We start from the raw sequence: 25,075 nt of genomic DNA on the forward strand, positions 1-25,075 counted from the left end.
AGCTCCAAAAGGGACCGTGCTCAGTTCAGATAATCTCCCYGGCTCTGACTCTGTGGGTGCCTCCCAACCGACACTGCCCGGCAGAGGGCACATGGAGAGCAATCCACGCTGGGTTTATTTACAGGTACCTTCACCCTCACAGGCACATTTTGGGCTAAGGCCTGTCTAGGCTGGGAAGGATTATCTGAAAATGATGGTGTACAGCCCTCCTGCTCCAGGCATACCAGCACACCTTCCAAAACAACTGCAGAGCCAGCATTTCTATTGCCTTCTAGCTACCAAAGAATCATCTGGAAGAGGCCTGCTCCATCCCAGCACTACTCCACCACGTCTCTAGCAGTGTCTAGATCTGATCTAACTCTCTGATCCTGCTTAGCACTGCAGCAGTGCGGTACCAGTGAACTTAGGCTGTATTAAACAAAAGCTGCCTGCTAGAGAATGGTGGGGTGGAGCTGTGCTTGGCTTCACAGCGATGAGCARTATCTTCCCAGCCCTTTCCCAAATAAAGCCTCAGCACTTGCTCCTGGCAAACCATCCTCATCCTCCTCCCCGCAGATGTGAGGCTGGTGGCTCCTGAGACCCAAAAGCCAGTTTTTTTTCCCCAAGTCTTATAAAGCCATGGTTGGTCGGGCCGAGCTGCAGCACCCGCACATGAAACCCCACTACTGCTCACTGTTCCCCAACCTTCCCACTGTGCCTAACCAACAGGAAAGGGTTCCAAAGGCACCAGGCAGAGCAAGCCCAGTGATGCTTCTCCCCAGCCAAGGCTCAGGCTACTCCTCCACTGCTCTCCTGCTGCTGCCTTCCCTCCAGGTGACACATGCAGGCTCACAGCAGAAAAAAAAAAAWAACAACCAGGCAGTTCTAACAAGAATGTGAAAAAGAATAAAAAAGCTTTAATTTAAAAATTAAATTAAAAACAGAGAATAAGCAAGAGGCGCTTGTGCCCTTTCCATACCCCGCGTTTTCTATGGTTCCTCTTAGCCTCTCCCACCATGGACGGAAATCCTCACCCTGCACAGAGCTGGGTCTTGCAGCCCAGAGCAAAGCTAAGAAGAGAACAGTGGAGACTGCAGCAGCAACTGGCCTGGAGAGCCTCCAGGGCCACCAGCAAAATCATCTGGGAAGAAGAAAAGATTAAAACAAAAAAACCCAGACACCCTAATTACTGAATTCTCATGAGAAAAGTATTAAATAATTTAAATARTGTGAGGAAAGCAACGCATCCTCTGTGCTCCAGTGTGTGATAGCAGTAGAACAGTGTCCAGTCAAGCTGCTCCCAGCATGGGGCTCCTGCCACAGTGCTCAGCTGTGGTCTTGTCCCATGTCAGTCACATCCCTGATTGGTGATAGCAATGTGGACTGTGCTGCCAAGAGCTGGGGAGGAGCAGGGTGGTCCCTTCCAGGCACTTCTCCCAGCATGTGCTGGCCCACAAAGCTGCTGTTTTGCCCACAGGGAGGGTTGGCAGCCCTGCCCTACCCTGCGGGGCAATGCCAGCACAGGACAGGGTCTGTCATCGGCATGGCTGCTCCCAGCTGGGAGGTGCAGCTCCATCCTGGGAGCTCACTGCTGKGGACAGCAGACAGCCCATCCTACTCTGGGAGACTCCCACACCACWWGTACAGGGCCAGCTCCMCTGGAGACTGCATCCAGACAGATGGGGAATAATAAYATTTCCCCCCACTAACCAGCCAGCCTCGATCTGGGATTGAAACAAGGCTCCAACTCCTCCCAGTACTCCCTGGCCATTCCACCCAGAATGCCAGAAGGCTTCTTCTGAGGTTACTCCACAAAGGATGTAAAGGGATGCTGCCCTACAACCTCATCTCCAGCTCATCAAAGCCCTGGAGTGGTGGGTGGAGGACTGGGACCTGGGACCATTGAGCAGAGGCAGAACAGAGTAAGGTACAGCTCCCATGTCTCTGGAGGATCCAGGCCTCTAGGTGAGGTGGGCTAGTGAAGACCAGGAATCCACATCCACTGAAAGAGGTTAGGGAGAAGACTCCACCCCTGGCCCCTGGCATGGGGGGGTTCTCCTGTACCACAGGAAGGCCACAGCAGCTTGACCTGCAGGCACTGCCTGYTCTTGCAGCTGATATCTTCCATGTTATCTACAGGCATCCCTTTGGTGAGCTGGAGAGGCTGTACTGCAGATTCGGTTCCCTCGGGCCGGGCTGTGGCGGTGGGCAGGGGCAGGAGGGAGGCCCTGTGCCCTCCCTTCTCCAGTGTGCTGCTTGTACCCCWCACCCACTGTCCCCAGGTGTCACAGGCTTCTCTCGGCAGTGAGGTATTTGAGTGCAGCAGCCCCGTATCGCCGGGACAGGTCCTGGTGGAACTCCTCCCGCAGCGTCTGGAGGCAGCCCCGGTACCCTGCGCTCAGGCGAAACTTAGAGATGTCGAAGCTGGGGGCATGGGGCATGTGGATCATGAAGGCATTGGGCAGGACCAGCAGCTCGTACTCCTGRGGACAGAGCAGCAGCCCTTACCATCAACATTGGCTCGGTGGCACCAACATGTCACTGCCCAGCCACAAGTCCCCAACCCCCAGTGCCTCCGTGGTGCCAGGAGCAGCCCCTCACCCACCTGCGCGTCCAGCTCCATGATGTGGGAGACTTTGTTCCAGCCGAAGCCCACGAACCTCTGGTCRTACTTGGGGCAGTCTCGCCTCACTACAACGTAAGGCTCGAAGTCTGGCTGCCACGCCACRCGGTAGGGCACAGTGGCTGTCCGCCATTTGGCGTAGTCCGTTGGGGCGTGGCCTTTTGGCCACACGTGGTACCTATGGGGAGAGAAGGAAATGAGAGACTGTGACAGTAGAGGATGCAGGGGGTCTGCTACCCCGCTCTGAGATGGGGTGCACAGCCCCAAGGCACAAGGGTACACAACTGGCTTCTGCTTGGATGGTGGGACAGCTCCAGTCCCTACCTGAAGGTGTAGAGGGAGCCCATGTCCAGCATGGAGAGCAGCTCTGCTTTGGATTTGGGAAAGGTCAGACGGTAGTGCAGGGTCTCAAATGCCGGCACGATGAGAGCCGCCTTCCTCTGGGGCAGCTCCAGCTGTTGGATGGAGTTCCTGTGGTAGTAGGAAGGGTGTGAGGTCTCCCTGACTGTGAGGCACAGCCACAGCGTCCTTCTTCAGCCCCTCCAGCCTTCCTTCCACTCCAGAAGGGTATTAATGGCTTCTGACAATTTACAGTGGCACCATGCAGGTACAGGGATGGGAGGAACAGGGCAACCCTCACAGCCACAGCCCCTTCCTTATCTGCTGCTGTCTGACAAAAGCAAGGGCAGGATCCCAAGGCTGAACACAAAAGAAACAGTTTCTGCACATTGGGAGCCACTGCCCAGGGCATTTCCTGCAAACTCTGGTGCATGGGGAGCCCAGCAGGTCAAGCAAGAGCTGGCTGGAGAAAGTCTTACCTGAGGTAATCATAGAGGCCATACATAGGCAGGAAGTCGATGTCCGTCAGAAAGACGTACGGCGTCTGCGTGTTGGCCAAGGCCACGTTGCGCAGGAGGTTGATGGGGTAGAACTGCCCCTCCTTGTACACAATGTGGTAGGCGACGTTGCGGCGCGCGCTCAGCACCTCCGAGGCCTGGGCATAGCGCAGGAATTGCTGCGCCTCGGCGTCCGACATGTACAGCGCCAGGCTGATGGGCCCTGCCCAGTGCTTGCAGATGGCCTCCAGCATYTGTAACCTGGGAAGCAGAGGGCACGGCCTGAGCAGCAGACCCTGAGCCAAACCCAGAACGGGCACCTCCAGAGAGCTGGGTGCAAGCAGCCAGTCGAGCCCACTTCAGGAGAGAGCAAGAACTGATGCTCCCAGCTTGGGGTGTTGTTCCTCACCACCAAATGCTGGTGTGAGAATGACRAAATGAGACTCCCGGGTAGCTCAAAGTTGTGGAGCCTGCCCAGAGGAGGAAGGTGGGCTCCAACCTCCCACCAGTCCTACTAGCMAGTACCTGTCCATGGAGAGCTGGGCCACGAGGGTGACATCGGTGGGGTCGGGGAGGGCCAGGAACTCGTACTGCAGGAAAAACAGGTGGATGCGGTGCTGCATGAGGTGCTGCTGGCGGAAGTCATAGCAGGGATCGTCTTCATCCAACTCTTCCAGCGCCTGCTGTAACTGCAACACCATGAAGATGAGGGTGAGTGGGAGCTCCAGAGGAGGCTATGTGAGATCTCCGCCCACCCCATGTTCTGGGGCTGAAGGCAGAGCCAGTCAGMCTCACCTGGTCCCTGGGGGGGCTGGGAAGACTGGCACAGCCAAAAAGTTCCCTGCGCAGCAGGTTCCCGTCATACTCCAAGAAGGTCAGGTAGAGGTTACGGAAGAACTCCACATGCTTGTTTTTCACCCGCAGCTTCTTGGGCGAGTTCCAGTGGATCACCTGGGCAGTAGTGTCACCCCATGGAAGGGAAGTCAGCAGTGCCAGGTTCCGCAAGCTCTCAGACCCGAAGCTGACTCCCCTGGACCTCCACTGTGTGCACTGTCCTTCAGGCCCTCCCCAGTCTTAAAGGCAGTAACCCCACTCACCTTTAGATCTGAGAGCTCAGTGTAGCACTGCTCTGAGCGGGTGTGATCTGACAGCTGCACGTTCCAGAAGCAGGGAAGCCGGTACACCAGGGATGGATCCTGTTTGATCACCGCGTTAAAGATATCCTGGGAGAGAGAACATTGAGCACACAGGTGGACAAGGAAGATCCCCTGCACCAGCAGTGCCATGGGAATGCAGAAGGACTGACGGCCTCAGARGAGGGACAGTTACCTGATCAGCCAGTGAGGTGGAGAGCATGCTCATGAGCTCCCGCTCYGCTGTCAGCCGCCACATCTGCTCCCAGCCCAGGCGCCGTAGGCGGTCCAGCAGGAGCAGGATCACCCCTGTGTGCCAGRGGAGAGGGCACTGGGTCACCAGGAGAGCACCCAGCCACTATGGAGCACAGCTGCCTGTGTGCCTTCGGYCCCTGGGACATGCCACTTCTCTGTGCCCACCACACAATCCCAAGATGTTGTAGCAGTCCTCTCGTGCCCATGACTTGCCTACTTTACCTCAGTCTCTCCCCATCTCCCTGTGCCAAGTGCTACCTCAGCTGGATGTGCCATAATGTGGCACCCCCACCCTGGCAGCCCACACTCACCCGTGTTGAAGCCACGTCCCAGGGCTGGCCATGGTTTGTGGTTTTTCCACAGGTTGCCCAAATACCAGTCACTTTGGTTCTCCACCAGCCCAATCACCTGCTTTTCTGAGGAAAGAGAGGGACATGGACAGAGCTCATCTTGCTGTTGGTTCAAAGGGCCCAAGCAAACCCACTGAGCTGGAGTTGTGCCAGGCAGACATTGAGCCTGGCACTCAAGGCCCTGCCAGGGTCCCAGGGACACCTCATCCTCACCAGAAAACTTCCCGAAGACAGCCCAGAGCTCAGCAATGTCAGTGGCAAAGGTGATGTCCGTGTCCAAGACAATGACCTTGGAGAGGTTGGAGGGCAGTGCCTTGGTAAGTGTCAGCTTCATCAGCCCATAGATGCCGGAGTAGTGCTTGTTGGGGATCCACGACACCTCTGGCTGCAAGGCAACGCACCTCAGGGCTGGGCACGGCCATGCCCTTCCCCTGCCCAGGCAGGACACCTGTGTGTGTCCAGCACCACAGGCAGAGAAGGCCAGCAACAGAGGGCAAGCAGAGCTGTGGAGCCAGCTGAGCCTGGAGAGTTTCCTTCAGTCACCAGAACCCCCAGGTGGGCCCCAATGTCTCATTGGAGCATTCAGCTCTGCCACAGATGCAGTGTTACCCCTCCAGYTCTACCACAGGGCCTCCCCACCCCTGCAGCACCAGCCTTGTGCCCCCCTCTCAGCAGCACCAGCAACAAGACCAGAAAGATGAGGGAGTGAGCCAGGGACCAGCAAGAAAAAGTTAATCACCCCCCATCCATTTGTCCCTCTCTGCTGCTCCCCTCGACCCTCTGAGSATTGGTTTGGGACAGGGCAAAGGAAGGGCAAGCACCTGCCTTCAAGTCATCGGCGTTGTAGAAGCTGACATGGACAGAAGGCACCATCCAGGACTGGAAGAGCGTCTGGAGGATCTGGTGGGCCACCGAGTCCGTGATGAAGTGGAAGTGGAGGGGGTTTTTCCTGCCAAGGACAAACATAGCAACACTCATCATCACAGCAGAATGAAGAGGATGTGGTCACTCATCCCTCCCATCCCTGCCAGGGGACAGACATCAGCTGAAGGGGCAAATGGAAAAAAAATTCAATCCTAYTGGGGAAACAAATTCCCCTCTATCCCTTGAAAGGAGTGGTACAAGAGGTAGAGAGAGGTCCTAGAGCCCCTTTTCTGCAGCGCTGCCTGGCTGCAGCCTGCAGCAGCTCATCTGGGAACCCCAACCAGCTGGCCTCTGGCACAACACCTCCCCATTACCTGTGGAAGAGGATGGATTTCACCAGGGTGACCACGTCCCGGCTCGCATTGTGCCCAGCACACACAATCGCAACGTGCAGGAGCTGCCCAAAGACAAATGGTGCCTTTTTGAGACTGGACACCTCCTCCTTGCAGGGGCTGTCAGCTCCTCCCTGGGACCACGCTACAGGAAAAGACTCTTAAAACCCAACCTTTCCCATGCAGAAGGAGCCCCAGACAGAGGTGGGAATTCGCTAGCTCAGAAGCGGGGACCAGAAGTCTTCTGCCACTCCTCCTGTCTGGTGTCCTTCTCTGGAGAAGGAAGACACCCTCACCSACTGACTGCAGTCCACTGAGCATCATGGAGAGCCAGAATGAGGCCCCAGCATGGTAAGAGTATAAGCGAGAGCAGTGCCAGGTGAGCTGCGCATACATCCATGCTCCACCGGGTCCCAGCCTCCCATCCGACATTCCCTATCCACAATGCCACTGTGCCAGTGCTGTCACCCACCTCACACTTGTGCACTGTCCGCTGCTTGGGGCAGGCYGTGCGGTTGCTCCTCTCGCCCCTGGGGGCGTCTCTGTCCTCAGCAGAAGCTCCCCACTGCGGGCTGCCATCGCTGCCCTCCGCCTGTGCCTGGCCGAGCTGCAGCCGCAGCTGCTGGTTCTCCTCCTCCACCCTGCGCACCCGTGAGGCCAGCGCCTCCCGCTCCACATCCCGGCTCGGCTGCTCGCCCAGACACGGCGGCAGCAGGAGGAAGCGGCCATCTGCGGAAGAGATAGGGGCATGCAAAGGGCATGGCAAGGCCAGGAGAGCCCAGGTGTGGATGGTGGGGCAGAGCCCCAACTGAGAGATGCTGGCACACCTCACAAGTGCCCAGCCAACATCCCCGCTCTGCTCCCGATCTTCCGAGTTATCCCTGGAGATGTTCTCAAGTCAGATACACCTACAGTGACTGGCATGGCCAGACAACCACCCCAAGGTCTAATCCCCCACTGTCTGTACTCTGTTGAGAACTGTCCCTTGATCTGAGGAGGAAGAGAAGGACTCACTCACATTCGAGGCTGCCCACAAAGAGGTAGAGCCAGGAGARGAGAATGGCCAGGGTCACTGTGGCGAGCAGCAGCTTCAGCTTCATGCGCCAGGAGCGCAACATGATGTGCTGGCAGGACAGGGGCAATGAGGATCAGGTGGGCAGCCCGAGTCCAGCTGGCCCTGGCATCCTAGAGCCTGTGAAGGACAGGAGAAAAGTGTCACCAGTAGCCCACACCCAGGTGTGTTGACATCCCCAAGCAGAACATCATCATCTGCTCTTCTCCAGGACAGTATCTGGGCAAGTGAAGCAGCAAAACAGATGCCCATTTCCCCTCCAGACAGGAAACTCCTCCCCATGGTGGAACATTTGCCCACCCCCCAGATTTGTCCCACCATCCTGACAGGGCTGCAGAGGGACCTCATGGAGGGGAATGGGGGCAGGAAGGAGGTCTCCAGATTTTAGCCCAGCTCTGCGCCTTGCTCCCTGCCATCGCACAGACCAAGGGCTCACAGAGGAGAGCGGTAATGCTAAGAGGCCCTCCCGAGCCGGGCGGTGAGCTCCAGGCGGGTCATGGAGCCTGCCCGTGGGAGGAGCCCGGTCCCTGCCCCGCCGCCTCGGCTGGAACGAAGCCCACGAAGGGCCGGGGGGCTCAGGAAACTCCCGCACCCAAACGCCGCCGCCCGCCCACTTCGATGGGAAATCCCGAAACACTTCGGTGAAAGTCGCTCCCCGGGCCCACTGGGGCACGGGGCGGCCGAGGCATTCTCCTCACCCCGCGGCGGCTCTGCCAGCATGTTACACCGCTTTCATTCGTCCGCCGCCGGCGGGACACTCGCTGGATGGGCAGAGCTGCGTTCCCCGCCCGGGACCCCGCGGAGCCCSGTGCCCAGGGCGGGGAACCCAGGCAGAGACCCCGTGGGGAAGCAGACGCCTGCCCCCCCTCGCTGCAGCCTGCCCTCGTTCTGCACCTCTGCCCGCGGCTCTGCGCCCTCGGCAGCAACATCTGGAGGCTCAACAAAAGCTGCCGTGGGAATGAATGGGCCGGATTAGGGTCTGCTCCCCCTGCACACACCCCCTGGAGCCCATTGATGTGCAGATGCCCATGGGGCCGCGGGGGCTGGAGCCTGGGAGAGCACACACTCCCGCCCCCGACCCTCCCGCGGCCCCTGGGGCCAGTGCAAGCTCCCGCCCGCCAGAGGAATCACAGATGGATGGTTCCATCCAGCCTCAGCGAGGGATACCCGGGCTCTACAGGGGCTGGGGAATGGCCAGCCCATTGCAGATGCAGCTGASATCCCGTGGCAGTAGGCACGGCCCCTGAGAGCTGCACCCCTTTTCCTGGCAGAGAAGGTGTCCTGCCTTGCAAGCCAGGCCTGGCCTTGACCTCCTTTTGCGCCCTATAGAGCAGCCAAGCACAGGCAGGGCAGGGGAGGGGGAGCTGACACACGGAGCACACCAGGCCAGGCACTTTTTCTCTTTGCCACAACCATAGGCCATGCTGATGTGACAAGGTCTCCACATGCAGCTGCCAGCCTGTCTCCCATCCCACATGGAGAGCTCCACACAAYTGAATGTTGGAGAACTGGCCAGGCAAGGCCAGAGCGGGGGGAAGGGCAGGGGGACATGGTGAGGAAAGGTCAAGGTCAGCCAGCACCCAGCATTTGGGGAAGCTGAAGGTGTAGAGGGGCAGGGAAGCAACTTCAGCAAAATGAAGGAGAGAGAAGGTGGCACACAGCAGCAGCCRCTGCTCCCACTTGCCCCCATGGACCCTCAGTGCAGGAATGGTACTCTGTCCCCAGCCTGCAAGTGAACACACTACTGGCACGGCAATTTTGGGGGACAGGATGGGACCAGCAGCAAGGCAGTCTCCAAAACCTCTCCAAGGACTGTATCCATCCTCCACCTCAAAGCACCCCCACCCCTCCTGCCACCCCCTATCCTGCTCCTCACCTGGCTGCCTGCCTTCCCCCCAGGCACCGATTTCCTTACCTGCCTCTCCCCTCGCCTCCTCCTTCGCCGGCGCCTCCCAAGCCGGCTGGCAGCCCACTGCTGCTGCTCCCTCCCGGGGCTGCCGTTCCCTGTCCTCCCTTTACTCCTCCCTTCTAGATCTGACACTTTCCCCCTCCTCCCTGCTCTCAAACCCAAGCTCCCCCCCCGCACACCCCGCCGGCCCCCCTTTCAGAGGAAGAAAGAACAAACAAAACAAGAGATTAAATTCGCTTTCTACTCAAGAGCCCCCAGCGCCAGGGGCACAGAATTGCCCAAAGTAAATTGGGAGGAATCCATCCTCCTTCCAGCTCTCTTCCCACTCCCAGGCCTCAATATCCTTCCTTTACAGAGAAAAAGGAAGCATCAGGATTATCTACCCCTGGCCTAGCACCTGCCTCCTCTTTACCAAAGGTGCAGAAGGCTTTGTCCTCATGGARGGATCTTTGCGGGCCTCAGGATGGTGGCAGAGTCCACCAGTTCTCCTCATGACTGGCARAGAGGGGCTGCATGCCCAACCTGGGATGCAAGTATAATGACAGTGGGATGAAAACCTTGCTGCTACCCAGAGAGAAGAGCTATTGGCGCTCTCAGAGCACTTGCCCCTCATGTGGGCAGACTGCAAGCCCCACTGCAGTTTTGAAAGGGAAAGAGCTGTCCCCCTGCTGTCTCATCCTTGCTCTGGCCGAGAAGAGCAGAGCTCCTTTAAAGGGTGCAGTGTTCAACCAGACCTGCCCAGCGCACCAGGAGTGAGCAGGATGGTGGAAGGAGGAGCAGGAGGCCGAGGCTGGGAATGCTAACTATGCAGAGAGGCTCTACCTGCAGCTGCCCCCGGGGCTGAGGAAAGGCGGCAGCTCCGGCCCRGGGCTGGAGCAGAAGGAGAAGCCTCTGCCGGGGGTGTCCAGCGCCGCGGGCGCCTGGAGGAGGCCGAGTGTGGCGGGAGGAGGCAGGAGCGGCAGCAGGCAGAGGGGCTGGGATGCAGACYGCCTGCACAGCACGCCCGATGCGATGTAAATTCCCCCGCCCCAGAGCCCCGGGCCAGGCGCAGCGGGCCCCAGCCTGCCCGCGCAGCCACAGCAGCACCTGCAGGGGCAGGAGCAGGGGCAGGCCGGGCCTGCGCCCGGGCAGCAGCCGCATCCCGGCCCCGGGGGGCACGCTTACCTCCCGCTCGGGCAGCTCCTGCTTGCCCTTGCAGAGCCCCTGGCACAACAGGCAGCGGCTCCTCAGCAGCGCCCTTCTGCCCAGCCCAGCCGTGCCCCGGCAGGAAGAAACGCCCGGATTGCCCTGCTGCTCCTCTGAGCCAGCGGCTCCCCGGGGCACGCACTCTTCCCTTCGCTCCCTCAGCCGCCCCGGGCACATGCTCAGCCCCCGACACCGTCCCGCCCCTGCCCCGAGGTATCCATCATGTGCTCCAGCTGAGGCAGTAGCCAGGCAGGGCTTACCCATGCTTTGGGAGCGGTCCAGACCTCCTGCAGCCCGCTGCCAGCAGCACTGCTTCGGGAGAGGAAACCGCTCCTGCTCCAGGTGACCTCCACAGCCTGTCCACACGCTCTTCCTGGCCACCATACCTTGCTTGCTCCCAGCACCAGAGCCAGTCCATTGCGACCCAGCCAGGGCAGGAACAGGTAGGCTGCYGGGGAACACAGGCACGGCAGGGGCATTTGTAGGATGTTCGTGGGGGTGGAGGGAAGATGGCAAGCCAAAAGGCAGCTACACAGCCTCTCCCCTGTGAAACTTTAAAGGCACAGCAAGCAGAGGGCAAGGCTGGAAGCAGCTCCTTGGCAAGGGGCACACTGGCTAGCAGCAGYCATAGAACACAAGCCTCCCGACTCTACCCATCCCTGCAGTCATGGCACCGGGCCTCTCTGCCCTCCCTCCTCAGTCTCCTTGCTCACCAGACAAGCGCAGCCAGCAGTAAGACGAGAGGTTTCCCAATACTGCCAGCTTCCAACCCCAGTGCGGGTGCGGGGCAGAAGTGCTGTTCACAGCAGGTTATCCTCCCTCCCCCACATTCTTCCCAGGAGCAGGCAGCTTCTGCTTCAGCAGGGATCAGGGGACACAGCCAATGGGACAGAAAAAGGCACCTGTGTCCCCTCTCTCGCTAGAAGAAGCTGACAGCAGATACCAGGGAAGGGGCAGGCAGGACCCAGATCTTGTCTCATGGCTGGGAGTGCACCCTGCACATTCCCTGTCCCCTGTCTCCAGTGACAACAGTGCAATGGCCAGGGGACAGGGAATGTCATGCCAGCAGAGCTGGGCAGCTGCACAAACACCACTGCATGCTCACACCAACCTCTGAGGCGTGGGCAGCAGCCCAAAGCTGGCTGCCTGCCAGCCACCCCTCCATGCTCACACAGCCTTCCTTCCTGGGAAAGTGCACCCACTTTGCTTGCCCCAGGCTATGCCTGAGAGCTACCCATGTGCTGGAACCCCACTTCTCCAAGATCCACTCCTTTTGTAGGAGGAGGATCCCCTTTTTTTTTGTAGGCCACATTGCTCAGCCTGAATGGCCTTCGCTCTCTACGGCTCAGTAATAATCAGGTGAGCAGTTAATGTTTAGGGAGAGCTGGCAGTGGAAATTTTGCCATCACACTAACCAATCCTCCAGCCCTGTAAGCGCAGAGGGGAGCAGCTCTGTTTTCTCACAACACCACAGCTGGCAGCAAGGCCCATGGCARGGTGGGTGTCTTAGCCTGTTGTCTCTCCTAAAGCTAATGTGCACCTGCACAGGGATGTTGAGGCACAACTACACCACCTGTGGGTCCCAAGCCAGAGGCCTGAAGGGGCACAGGGACAGCATCAGGCTTGCTGGCCCCTCTACTGCCTCTCCATCAGGTATTAGAGGGGAAGAGGTAGCCTGGCTGTTGCCAGTAAAAAGCTGCAAGGCAGCTAGAAGAGATTTCACGGAGCTCTCCTGCCTGTTGTCTTACCTAGCTGTAGGTGACAAAAATTTCAAATTCCTCTCTCAAGTCTCATTTCTGGAATAGTGACAATTTAGTTGACCTGCTTAGACTGCCTCGGTAGAAGCCCAACACAACAGCTTCCCAGGTTTGCAGAAGGTGAGAAAGGGCCTGAAAGCTACAACAAGAGCTGCACAGCCAGACTAGCAAGTYACAAGTCTTTGAAGAGAGGCAACTGGGGACAATCACTTTTGCTCTTATGAAGAGATGGGAAGGGACAGGTTGGTTCCTCATTCAGYAGATCACCTTAAAGCATGTACTGCAGCACCCATCTTATGAAGTGCCTTATGATTCAGGGTCACATCCTGCTCCCCATGCTGAAATGCTACCACTTGAGGGGGGCTGTGCCAGCCAGCAGATACCACACAGGCAGTGCAGAGCAGGATAGCTGCAGGAATTTACAGAGGCGTAATGGAATTTGGCCAGGAGAGCAGGATTAAAACCCCATGCTCCGGATTACCATGCCGTCCCTCCCTCCCCAGTCTTATGATAAGCAAACCTTTAGTGAGAGTTTCATTTTCTTATTTCCCTGGAAAGAGCAACCTGTGGCAAAACAGCCACCATGTCCTAGAGGCGGGATCAAGCAGCACCCACAGAATTGCATACCAACACATGATGTAAAAGAAGGAAGCATCCTCATCTCCCCACTGCCCCCAAACCCCACCAAGCTGCTGAGAAAACCCCAGAAATTATTCTCYTGGGACAACAGGAGACAGGGACAACAGCTGTGCCTCAGTTACAGCTCATTCTCATACATAAAATTATCCTCTGGCTCGTAAGACTATCGCACACACAATTCTGCCGCTCTCAGTTAATTTTTTTATTCTGCAAAGTCCCACTGAAAAGTCATCTTCTCCTTCTCTGGCAGAACCATAGCACTTGGGGAACAGGAGCTAAAAGTCTCTGAACGGCATTGAAGCTCCACACTTCAAGCAGGACTTGTGTCACTGACTGTTTCCTTGTTTTCAGAGGAAACAGGCAAGCTCAGGCTGGGTCTGACACAGGAATGCCTYGCTGCTTACCTCTCCATGTCTGAAACCCAGGAATGTAACAGGGGAGCAACTCCTCTTGGCAGGGACTCTGATCACAAGGCCCTGCTAGACACAGTCTGCTTTTGCAGTCAGTCTCTGCTCGCAGCCAGGCACTGGGTTCAGCTGCCCGGCAGAGCCCCAGCCACAGAGGGCATGCAGGGCACATGTGGAGAAACCAGTGCCACAGCAGAGTGTGCAACTGTGGCGTAGGAGGCTTAAGCAGTGCTTACAAGCTGGGCAGCTGCATTTTGCTACARCTCTCAGGCAAAGTAAAGGGGGCCACCCAGACAGCAGCACAGTTCCCAAATGCCCTCACTCCTCTTAAGCCCAAGAAGAARCTGGAAGGTTCCAGCTGACAACAGCCCTCAGTCACATCTGTGGAGRTACTGGGGCAGAAAAGAGCAGGATGCTGGCTTGCATTCCTCCACATGTGCTGCATTTGTCTCTCACTGCAGTAGGAAAAGAGCAGGATAGACCCTGAAGGCTTGTGTGTTAGCTAAGCTGCAGCTCACTGGACACACCCTTGGGACACCCACCCAGACATGCCAGCTGGGTCTCACTCCAGGCTAGAATATCACTTCTGAGGGCCAAATCATTGCCTGCCAGCAGGAAGGCCTTCACCCAAAGGTTGTCCAGCCCTTCAGCTGGACATGGCTCCGGAGCAGCCCACATTCCTCCAGCACTCAGCTTGCCCCATGACCACAGTGCCAGACTCAGGGTGAGGGAGCACCCTGCATGTCCATGGTGGTCATAGGTTTCCAATTTGAGCCCATTTCCTGCACAGCCTGGTACGGTAACCAGTGTTGCTCCAGCCTGGCACCTGGAGGTGACCCCAGTGCCTCCTCCAACCATGAGACCTTGACAATGTTCTGCTGAGACTCTCAAGAAACTCACAGGGTAGGTGTTGAACACAATCTCTCCAGCTTTACCTTCCTGGACTACAAGTTGTTTGATGCTATGAGGATACTCAGCAGGTGAAATATCAACATTGACTAGCTTTTTTTCTGGTCCTGGTGAAGCACAGGCTCAACTGAGGACAGACACAGAGGCCACAGAGTCCTGGATCAAATCTAATCCACATGCYTCCCTGGCCAATATGGCTTGGCACAGGAGGGACCAGACCTGTGCACTATGCAGGAGCATTACACTACAGGAGGACCCCAGCTGCATCTTCAAAGAGGAGCAGCACTGGGCCTGATCTCCAGCTCCCTTCCTCTCTGATGGGATTAGGTTTCTATCTGCATTTTTGCTGACGTCTGTGCTGCAGCTAATGGCCAGCTCTGAATCCATTAAGTTCACTGTGTCCTGGTCTCCGGATATACTCTGGSCATCAATACCTGTTCACCCCTGCAATTTCCTGACACTTTCACTGCTGCGGGCTTGCAGTGGTTCCTGGGGTCACAGCTGAGCAGGGTCAGCAGCCAGGAGCTCCAGCTTTTATCCAAGTCAGCCAGCAGAATGCCCTCCACCAGCTCCAGCTATGCCATTGGCACAGCTGGAACACCCAGCAGGCATCATGCCCGTAAAGCAAGGGGTGGAAATTTCATCCTGTGCAACACTGACACCCCAAGCTTCCAGTTAGCAGTGTCCATGGGTGGGGTCTAACCCCATGTCCCAAATCTCCCTGATCTCTTGAAATGCTCTTGAACATCCTGTACCAGGAGGGACTTCCTGGTGGGACAGGGGAGACCATATCCCAACACAACAGGCCAAACCTACCCACTATACATGTTTGTTGAGTCTGCATCACCTCAGGCAAAATTAATTAGGTTAATTACTGCAAAAAAGCAGACAAAGGGACTCCAACAACCCCAGATTGGCACTCTACCTGGAAAAGCTCACAAGAAGTACGACACCATCCACCTCTGGGGAAGTGCCAGGGGCATGGCTGTGAGCCAGGCTGTCAGGTGCCTGCCATGCATTGTCACCAGCAGAACTGGGTAAGCATTTTCAGCTGAATAGTTATTGATTGAAAACTGCAGTTTCCAGACAGCTCAGAGCTATATGCTCCTTCACTACAAGTTTTGGACAAGAACAAAATGCTTTGTTTTCCATGGAAAAAAGACTCATTTCGCATCGTTTTGTTTGTAATTGAGCTGCATTACATTTAWAAGAAAAGATAAAGGGTCTCTCAAATTTGTCTGTGTTGAGTTTTTTTTTTCCCTCCAGCTTTTCATTTTGGGCACAAAATCAAGCAATTAATTATTTGTCCAGCTCTGCTCTCCAGACAAGCTGAGAGCATCCTGAGCCAAAGCGCTGAAGCAATTCTGCCCAAGCAGCAATGCTGAGGAGGGTGCTGACTTTCTTTGTGCTCCAGGCTCCTTTCAGGCCTTAGCTCAAGCTCCCTCAGGGTTAGCAAGCACTCACCTGGAGGGAGGAGAGGAGGGTCCTGTGCAAGGAACAGCAGGTACCCKATCACAGTGGACCCACCTGCCCCAGGGGGCAGCAGGTTAGTATACACAAGGTCACTGTCACTGCTCGGAGGACATGCTAGGAGCAAAGCTTCCCATGCCAACTGCCCAGCACAGAATCATRKAATATCCTGAGTTGGAAGGGACCCACAAGGATCATCAAGTCCAACTCCCAACTCAGCACAGGACAACTTCAAAAATCACACCAAGCGCCTAAGAGCATTGTCCATAAGCCTCTTGAACTGTCAGGTTTGGTGTGGTGACCACTTTCCTGGGGAGCCTGTTCCAGTGTCTACCCGCCCTCTGGGTTTTTCCTAATAACCAACCTAATCCTCTGCCTATACMGTTTAATGCCATCAGCTCATGACACCACGGTCCCTCACGGTCCAATTGCTCACTGGAGCAATTCTTCCAAACTTCATYTCCCACAATGCCAAACTAGTCCAGCAGCCAGGCACACACAAGGCACTGACAAAGAAAGGCAATCCCTTCACTTCCTCTGTGTGAAAAGCTGAGCCCAAGGATGCAGCCTGGTGCCTCTCCCACAAGRGACTGGCCCAAACTGGGAGCTGTGCTCAAGCAGCCACTCCTAYATCTTCCCTGTCCAGAGCTATTCCTGGCACCAGTGTCCTCTGTGCCCAAGTGAGGCTGAAAGCAGAGCTCGTCCACACAGGAATGGAACAACTGCACTATAAATAGCAAACCAGGATGGCTCAGGGCAGGCTCTAAAAAACTCAAGCAGCAATAGTGCCATCCACTCATGGTGCCCTGGGCATTTTCTAAGACCTGAAGTGATTCTAAGCTATAGAGAAGCTTGCATATTGCCAAGAAGCTCTGACAACAATGTGGAGAGAAAACTGCTGTCCAGGCTAAGAGACACAAAACTTACCTGCAAAAAAGGCATATAGGGCACCTTGCAAACTGGAAATTAGATGGGGGTGGGGAAGGAGGGGAAATGGATCCCAGAGGGGAGGCAGTTCCCAAAGCCAGGCAGCGGAAAGGAGAACACTCCCAACATCCAAACCTCTTAATGAACATTCCCAGCCATCCTCCCCTCCTGCCGCTCCTTGTGTTCCCATCCCTGGGGCTTCTCACACTGCTGAGCTAAACCTTGAACTCGCACACCAAAGGACAAAAGCAGGGAAGAAACAGCACAGCTCAACTCAACCAAGCAGCTGATGAGTGGCTCAGGACAAAAGCTCAYGTCTCCTGCAATCCACAGCAACCTCTGTGCAGCGTCCAGCCTGGAGAGGAACAGAGGCATAAGAGCTCAGACCATCCTGTGACCATCAGTTCTTCCAGGACCAGTCTTCTTCTTCCCACCACACTCATCCTCACTACTCCCTCTTCCCTGCTGGTGCCTCCATCTGGATCCATAAATACTCCACCTTCCCCTTCTCACTGACACCATATGTCCTATAAAGAGAACTCAGCCTCCACAGATGAGAATACAACCGGCCTCAGGCAGCACTGCCAGGCACCAGCCTCCCACTCTCTTTAAGCAGTGCTGCAGCACAGCTCACTTGGGCATACACTGGGAATAAGAGACTGATGGGAAATTGGGAGAGGGGTGCAGGCACAGGGAAGGYACAGACCTGAACCAAATCACCCAGCATATAAACACACATGCACACCCACACRGGGAAGCAGTTGCTTCCTCTGACAGAAAAGTTATTTGTCAGAGCAGGAAGATGGCACTCAGAAAAAAAAAAATCAAAAGAAAAATACCAAACCCCTGCTTTATTGCTCCTGGAGCACCAAAATCAGACAGAACACAAAAAGCAAAGATAGCCAGTGCTGACTACAAACCATTTTGAGAATTCTGTCACCCACAGCTCACTTTGCTTCTCCCCACGGCTCTCCTGTCACCCCTTGCCCTTCCTCAGCACAGCAAGCAGGAAGAAAGGTAGAGGTCTCAAGTTTGGCCAAGTTTCCACTCAGGGAACAGAAGCCTGATAACAGGCTGGACAGGATGTGAGCACCCATTGAGGAGGAGGATTAGTAACCCCTTAATCTGCACATTTTGGAGTCTAAGCAYTTTACTCTGCTCTCTAATTAAACCATGGAGTGCAAAGATTGCCAGAAGGTAGAGAACAAGGAGGAAGAAGGAAAGGAAAGAAGAGGCTGTGGCTTAAAGGCTGTTCTTTGTGGCTTAAATGCAAGGAGGGGGGTGTCACTAGCAGGGATGTATTTCACCTCAAGTGCTTTATACTGGGGCTGTTGAGCATCCTATTGCCTTCCCTGATCCAATCTATGGAGGGTCGAGGGCAGGCTGAAGGAGAAACTGCGTGGTGGAATGACAAAGGAGCGAGCAAGGGCATCTATCAGACTGCACAAAGCTTTACCTGTGGCAGCTTTGTCTGGCTGGCCATGACTCCCCTCCCGAGTCTCCTGCCTCCTGGGAAACAACATGAGTGCCAGAGTACAGTTTGTCTCCACTTCACACACCTGTCTGCACAAAAGGGCCTTGTTCCAGCACTTATCTGGCTCCAAGGTGGRGAGGGGCCAGTGCCTCACTGCCCTGGCACCCAAGCAGGATGTCGGGTTCCTTTGCATCTGCCTGGCAGGGAAAGAATTCCTCACTGGTAAAAAGGGAAACCTTTTACCACAGCCCAYGACAAACAAAGCAGTTCAAATAATGCCCTGCTTCCCTCAAGCTGTGCTCAGGTGCATGTGGCCATGCAGAGTAGGCAGCAAGCCTAAGGCTCCAGAAGCTACCTGAGCAGTGAGGACAGGAGCCCCACAGYACGTGGAGAAAGGCAGCTGGTGCCAGAGCTGGGAAAAGAAGGGCCAAGGAATGGCCTCACCTCCCAAAATGCTCTGCCACCAGCTCTGCCCCACCAGACCAAGGCAGGGGGGTGCATGTGTGCAGGGACAGCCTGTCACTCCAGCGTTCCTCTCTTCCCTCACTCCTATTCTTTGGAATTCCTCTCCTCTGTTTGCTTTGTTTCAGACCTCAATGAACAGGAAGAAAAGGGAAGGAGCCTTGACAAATCCCATCAAGACGCAGACACGCTGAGGCTCCCTCCTGCTGGCATGCCAAGCCCTGCACTAATGAGGGGCAGGGAGAGAGAGGTGGCCACTGAGAACAGTGGCCCCAAAGAAACAYTTGATGTAAAGGACAGAGGGAAGAGAAGCTGCTAGGACAGAACAATGCCAGCACAAGGTCCCAGCCTTCAGGAGGGGGTCTTTCCCTTTTTCCTGACCCAGAGAGCTTGTTCCAGCTCCTCAGTCCAGGTCCCAGTGACCTACTGCCCACTACAAAAGAAACAAGCAATAGACCATAGCAGTGTTTGGGGAAAAGGATCCAGACATGCACACTCAGGTGAATAGCCACAGATATGGGATCACACTTTATTTAAATGATTCATGTGGAGAATCTGGTCCTTCCCTCTAGAGAACTGGGCTATGGGAGCTTATAAGTGCCAGTGCTGTCTCCAGAATGTCCCACAGGTCCCAAATACCCACGGAGCCAAGCCCTACTGCCATGCAATTATCCCATTCACTGATTTAGAAGCACTAAAACAGCAAGAGAGCAACCACATGTAAACTGTCCACTGAACACACATGATAACTAACCTTTGAAGGCTGCCAATGTTGCAGGAGTATCTAGGAACTGCTGGAGAAGTTTGCAGGGCCTGGTGGTGCCTGTAAGGACCCCCTCTAACCAAGGTTTCTTAGCTTGAAGGGCAGAAAAGACATCTCAGCTGTACTTGAGAGTTTTGGAGCTTGCTGTCACCTGAAACCCAAAAGAAGTCACGTGAAGAGCTACTGCATAAGAGGGCTCTGAGGACAGGTCCCTGCACATCCAAGAGTCACAGATAAGWGCACCCAACACCTTGGTCCTGTCCCTATCCTCCAGCCCATCACAAAGCACGGCTGAGTGTCACCCAGGGCTACCCAAACAGCCCATGGAAGAATGACTACCTGCATGCTTGCACATTCCTAGTCCCAGATCACTGCACTGTCCTTAGCWCATTCCCCACCCACACAAGGAGGACTGTACACGTGTCCCCAGAATTGCTGGCAAAGCGACAGCCACCATGTTCCATCACAACACATRTGAGTCCTCACACCAATCCTTCAGCAGCATGAGGAACTGGGGGAGGGATGCAAGTTCTCTGGCCCCCTCCCAAACATGATAGCAGCAGCAAGTGTCTACCTTGTGAGGCAATAAAGGGATTAACTATCGTGYCCAGTAACCTGAGCCCCATGACATGCCCTGGGCAGCCCCATAATGGCTGTTAAGAGAGTGCATCCAAATAGACACACACAGGGAGAGAGAAGGGGTAAATGGAGAGGAGAGAGAAAGCAGGCAAAAAACAYCACACAACTTGTGCTGAAGAGAGGAGAGCAATCTGCACATGTTACTCCTCCTCAGAGGAAATCCTCTCCCTCTGCTGGAATTTTGCCAGGGCACCCCTTTCCTCCAACTCCCACAGGGTTGGGCACATGCATTCCACAACTGCAGGATGAAATGGATAAGCCCCTCTCCCAGGAGGCTAGAAGGATTATTATTTCCTTATCAGGAGAAAGCCCAAAACAAAAGCAAAGTCGCACAAATATGCTGGGGCAAAGGAATCAGAGAAGAATTGGGAGTTTTGTTTTAAAGACCCTCTACCCACACATCATTGCTTTAAGATGCAGCAGGAGCAGGATCTTAAAAGCAGGTAAAAACCTACCAAAAGCATGTCCCACCTATTCTGAAAGCCCAACAGAGAAACAAGCAAGGGTGCAGTGTGGTATATTCCTGCACCCCTCTAGCCACAGCAAACCCCAGGCCAACCTGGCACAGCACAAAATGACAGAAGGGAGACGACATCAAGGACTGGAAATAAAAAATAGTAACAACAGCTGCTACCTGAACAGTGAAATCCAGCAATTCTAAGAGTGAAGTACAGCACTGCATTGCTCAACAAAACTCTCCTTCAGCAACAAGGCCCAACACTGGTGCTTTGTGAAGCTCCCTCAGATTCTGGCTGCAAGGTAGCAGCCAGTGAGAGGGGACACATGTGGACCTTACAGCACATGTCAGTAAACAGACATCTGCCTCCTCCACCATACCCACTCTGCTCATCTTGATCAGTCAGCTCCCACCTCAGACCAAAGAGGTCTAATGGGAAACTCAAAGATGGATCCTTCTGGAGCAGTAGGAACAGGATATATGAAACCAGGGTGCCAAACCCTCCTGGCATACACCCCACAACCCTCACCCGGAGCTTTACAGGGTACAGGGAAGAGCCAAGTCACTCCACCTGGGCCAGAAAGCAGAAGCTGCTGGCAACAACACTGAGTACTTTCAATAGCAAAGAGCTGGAAAAGCCAAGGCCCCTTCAGCAGGGCTAACATTGAGTGGGGAGACCCAGATTTGTGTCTGCTATACACAGCAACACCRTCCACTGGGATGCACCACAGCATGACAACCAGCACCACTGGGACAGCAGAGTTCCCATTTGCACATAGCAGGAGCCTCATCTCCAGGACAGAGCCCACATCATATGGCTGCAGCCCAGACAGTAGCAGTTATTTACACAGCACCATACACAGGACCTGCAAGATCTGCAGCACAGTGAAKACCCATCTTCAGGTCTTTTGCCTTCTCCAGGTGGAATCAGGAGAACTTAGGGTGATGCTGGGGGAAAGGAAGGTCAGAAACCACTAAGTTGCCCCTCACGGACCCAAAAGCAGTTGCAGTGCCCTCTCCCTTAGGGCCCAGCTGTATCTCTCCCTTGGAGTGTTTCCATCAACTCAGGCCACCAGAGAAATCCATGTCCAAAAGTTTTTTCCAACTGCATCACATGGTTATTAAAAGACATGGCCTCTCCCTTTCAGCCTTTGGCACAGGCAGATTTGAGCATTACAGGACAGACTGCCATTGCCAATGAATCAGGGAACAGAGTTATCCAAGTAACAATCTGTGGCTCTAAATGGATGGAAAGGCTCTAAATGCCTTTCTGGAAAAGGCATCTGGAGGCAGAAGGCAGTCAGTATCTCGCAGCAGGGCTCTGCACATGTTGCCAGACGTGTTGTTCCTCCTGGGAAGCCAAAAAGAGTCTTTCTCCAGAGATGCCAAGTCTGAGCTAAGCTGGGAAGGGCAGGGGCACCCTAACAGAGAACAGCAACAAAATGCCTCCAAGTCAAAGCACACATTAAAAGGCCCCTTAAGCTTGTTTGACCTAGGGTTCCCTTCCCCCAGACTACCACTTCAAGTAACAGGTCCACCAGCAACACTTCAGGAACTTAGGTACTACACCACCAACTTCTCCCGCCAGCTGTTGCCTTTGCAAATCCCAGGAGGGCTGTCCAAGATCAGCAGTACAAGCTGCCACCACCAGCATTGCCATGCTCAGAACCTGGTGGGCTTCATTGCCCTTGTTTCCCATTTGGACAGAGACTTGGAGCTCCCCTGAGAGGTGTTTGCCTCCAGAGRGATATCATGAGTGAATGAGGCCTTCCATTCTAGGCAGGGTTCATGTAATGGGGACTAATATACTTCCTGGACATGCCTCCGTCTACAGGTTATTTGGAGCAAGTCATAATTTATTCCTAGCTATCCCAAAGTACTGGCTGAGCTCATCCAGAAGCAAAGAAAATACACTGCCAGACCACAGTGTGAGAGCTGAGAAGGGAACGAAGGGATGCTCTAAGGAGACAGGGCCAGAAAGGCCATCTCATTCTTCACCACAACTGCTCGCTTTCAACCACAGCCAAAAAGATCCACATCTCTGACCTCATACTGCCAAGCCACTTCCATTCTGGCAGTGGAAGGTCAGCAGGAAGGCAAAGTTGGGGAGAATATCCTCTTCCCTTCCCAACTACCCATCTCCCAAGACACAGCCAAGCATCAATATGCTAAGTCTCTTCTCCCACATCCTGCTCCCAAGCTCCAACAGCAGATACTGTAAGAAAACATCCTCAGTTACCCCAGCACTCCAAAAGATGTTTTGAGACATACTTAGGATGGACTGCCTTATACCCATGGCAGTGCTGTGCCCAGAGTCAGGCTTCCCAGAAATAGCATGGTCTCATGGATCTGAGCAAAGAATGAGACACTGGCAGCCAAGCAAACTGGACTTCAGCACTGTACCCACAGATGGGCTGGCAGAATGTTTGCTTTTTTTTTTGTTTGCTTCTTTTCCTTCCATTAGTGCTAAGCCCGCACCCCTCATCATCAGAGCATTGGAGCTATCTGGTCGTGGTTACAGCCAGTGGATTTACAGTAAGCATAAACCCTCAGCAACCAGAATGACAGTAAGCACTAAGGAGAGAGCTGTTCTGAGATCATTCCGGGCACAGTCAAGAGTCAAACTAGTCCCTCAACCCAGCCTTTTACCTCCTACTCTCCTGCCACCACACACACCATGGGCACCATAAGCCAAGGCAATTAAGGTCTTGCCCAGTCTCATAGACTTGCTGATGCTTTGAAAAGCTGCCCATCCTACAGTGCTCCCTCACAGCATATTTACCATAAAAAGGCAGCATGATGCTATTCAAACTGTCCTCCAAACTCACTCACTGCAGGCAGGAGATGAACAAAAGGGGACGTGACACAGGGTGTGACAGAGGCTGGGGGCAAGGGGTGAAGAGGAAGCATCTGCCAAAATGATTCTTACTTACAGACAGAATCTAGCTGTGCTGTTCAGAGTAGCCCAAGGACTTTGTGCATCAAGCTTCACTGCTGGCTGAAGACAAGGTGTCTTTGGTACTCTCCTAGGCAGCCAGCTCTCAGATTGCTGTCTGGCAGAGCCAGAACTTCTCCTTGAAGGAGAGTAGCTCAGGCAGTCTGCACTGGATATGCCCCCAGAGTCACCAGCAGCACACTTACCCCAGCAAGCTGCTATCTCACCCACCTTCGCACTTACTCTAACAGCCCAGCCATCATGAAATTCAGAGAAGCTCGCAGGTAGCACCGCACGTGAATGGAAAGTTGGGTCTAATCCATGTGATTCTGACTAAAAAGGTTTGTTTAGTGCCAGACTGCTTGCCAGCGGTATCTCGTGCCCTTTTTGAACTCAGCCTGCTGGAAAACAAACCCTCGGGGGGGAAAAGGAGAGATCAGGAAGGATAAAGTGCCTGCCCATGCAACTGTAATTCCCGCCGAGGAAGCCGCAGGCACACACTGTGCCCATTGTGCGGAGGTAACCGGACAGGAGGAAGGAGGGGCGGCTCGGCCCAGCTCTGTGCGCACCCGAGAGGCCACGAAGCGCCTCTTGGCCCACGGGCACCGCCGATCTTTGCCCCGGGCAGCATGCGAGACCAGGCGCGGCTGCGGGCAGGGGCGCTGAGCCTCGGCTGAGCGGGAGGCAGAGCCGGGGCAGGGCACGGCACGGAGAGAGGGAGAGCGGGACGGGCACAGGTTGGAGCCACTTCTGCAACAGGCTGCAGCCAGGCGGGCCCCGCGCCTCTTCCGCCTGCGAGCGGGGACAGCCGTGCTAGTGCAGCAAACACCGACCGTGCGAGTCCTGCGTGGGCTCCGGGAGAGCTCCCACTGCACGGCCCAACCACCGCCCTTCTGCTCCCCGTTCTGGCCCCACGGCGGGGACAGCCGCTGTCACGCACGGACGCGAGGATAAAAGCCCCCGTCCCCGAGGCCCCCCGACCTTTCTCAGCCTTCGAGACAGCGCCTCCCCCTGCTCCGCACCCAGCGAGCGGGCAGGAGCCGTTCCGCCCCGAGCGGAGCGGGGCTGTCCCTCCCCGCTGGGTCACATCTCACCCGGTCCCACGCAGAGCCCTCGCCAGGTGCAGAGCGAGGCTTCCCGCTGCCGGGCAAGCAGCGACCCAGGTGCCCATAGGAGCCGCCCCGGGAGTACTGGCACTCCCAGCTGGGACGGGGGTGCCGCACGCCGCTCCCCGGCGGGTGGCGAAGGGGCAGTCGCCGCTCCCGGCGCCCGCTCTCGTTCCCCAGCGCCACCGGGAATTTTTACCGGTGCCCGCTCTCGTTCCCCAGCGCCACCGGGAACTTTTTACCGGTGCCGCAGCCAGCCCCGGCAGCTCCCCCGAGCAGCCCCCGATAGTGGGGTACCCCACACACCACCCCCAGCCACCCCGTGGAGCACCAGATCCACGCGTGGGCAGACCCCCGCCCGCCGCAACGCTCGAGGAGCGTCGCCTTCCCGGGGGCCCCCWAAACTGACCGCACCCCGGCTCCTCACCCGGCGGCAACCGCGTCCCACCTCGAGACACCGCCACCCTCYTGCCGCCGCCTCAGCCCGCCCTCACCTGCTCGGCCGCCGCCGCCGCCGCTCCTTCAAACCCCC

At 55.7% G+C, this 25,075-nt stretch overlaps 1 protein-coding gene across 7 annotated transcripts; it reads right to left on the minus strand.

Annotated features, from left to right (window-relative positions):
* Positions 1–876: 876 nt before the first annotated feature.
* Positions 877–25,075, minus strand: LARGE2 (LARGE xylosyl- and glucuronyltransferase 2). Of its 7 annotated transcripts, none has more exons than XM_057365215.1 (16): positions 25,038–25,075; positions 19,398–19,557; positions 7,451–7,624; positions 6,905–7,161; positions 6,415–6,497; positions 5,998–6,125; positions 5,390–5,557; positions 5,138–5,242; positions 4,768–4,880; positions 4,536–4,661; positions 4,234–4,389; positions 3,964–4,127; positions 3,421–3,699; positions 2,927–3,073; positions 2,585–2,780; positions 877–2,462 (listed from the first exon to the last, which is right to left on the minus strand). In XM_057365215.1, exons 3-16 carry the CDS (start codon positions 7,548–7,550, stop codon positions 2,265–2,267), a joined length of 2,220 nt encoding a protein of 739 aa, XP_057221198.1. In that variant the 5' UTR covers positions 7,551–7,624; positions 19,398–19,557; positions 25,038–25,075; the 3' UTR covers positions 877–2,264. The 7 variants fall into 7 exon arrangements, with proteins under 7 accessions (XP_057221198.1, XP_057221206.1, XP_057221190.1 ...); XM_057365223.1 differs by lacking the exon at positions 25,038–25,075 and adding an exon at positions 24,971–25,032; XM_057365207.1 differs by lacking the exon at positions 25,038–25,075 and adding an exon at positions 23,669–24,395.

This window comes from Malurus melanocephalus, unplaced genomic scaffold (genome assembly GCF_030028575.1).
Source record: "Malurus melanocephalus ecotype Western Australia unplaced genomic scaffold, MMel_1.1 scaffold_2, whole genome shotgun sequence".
Taxonomy (NCBI): Eukaryota; Metazoa; Chordata; class Aves; order Passeriformes; family Maluridae; genus Malurus; species Malurus melanocephalus.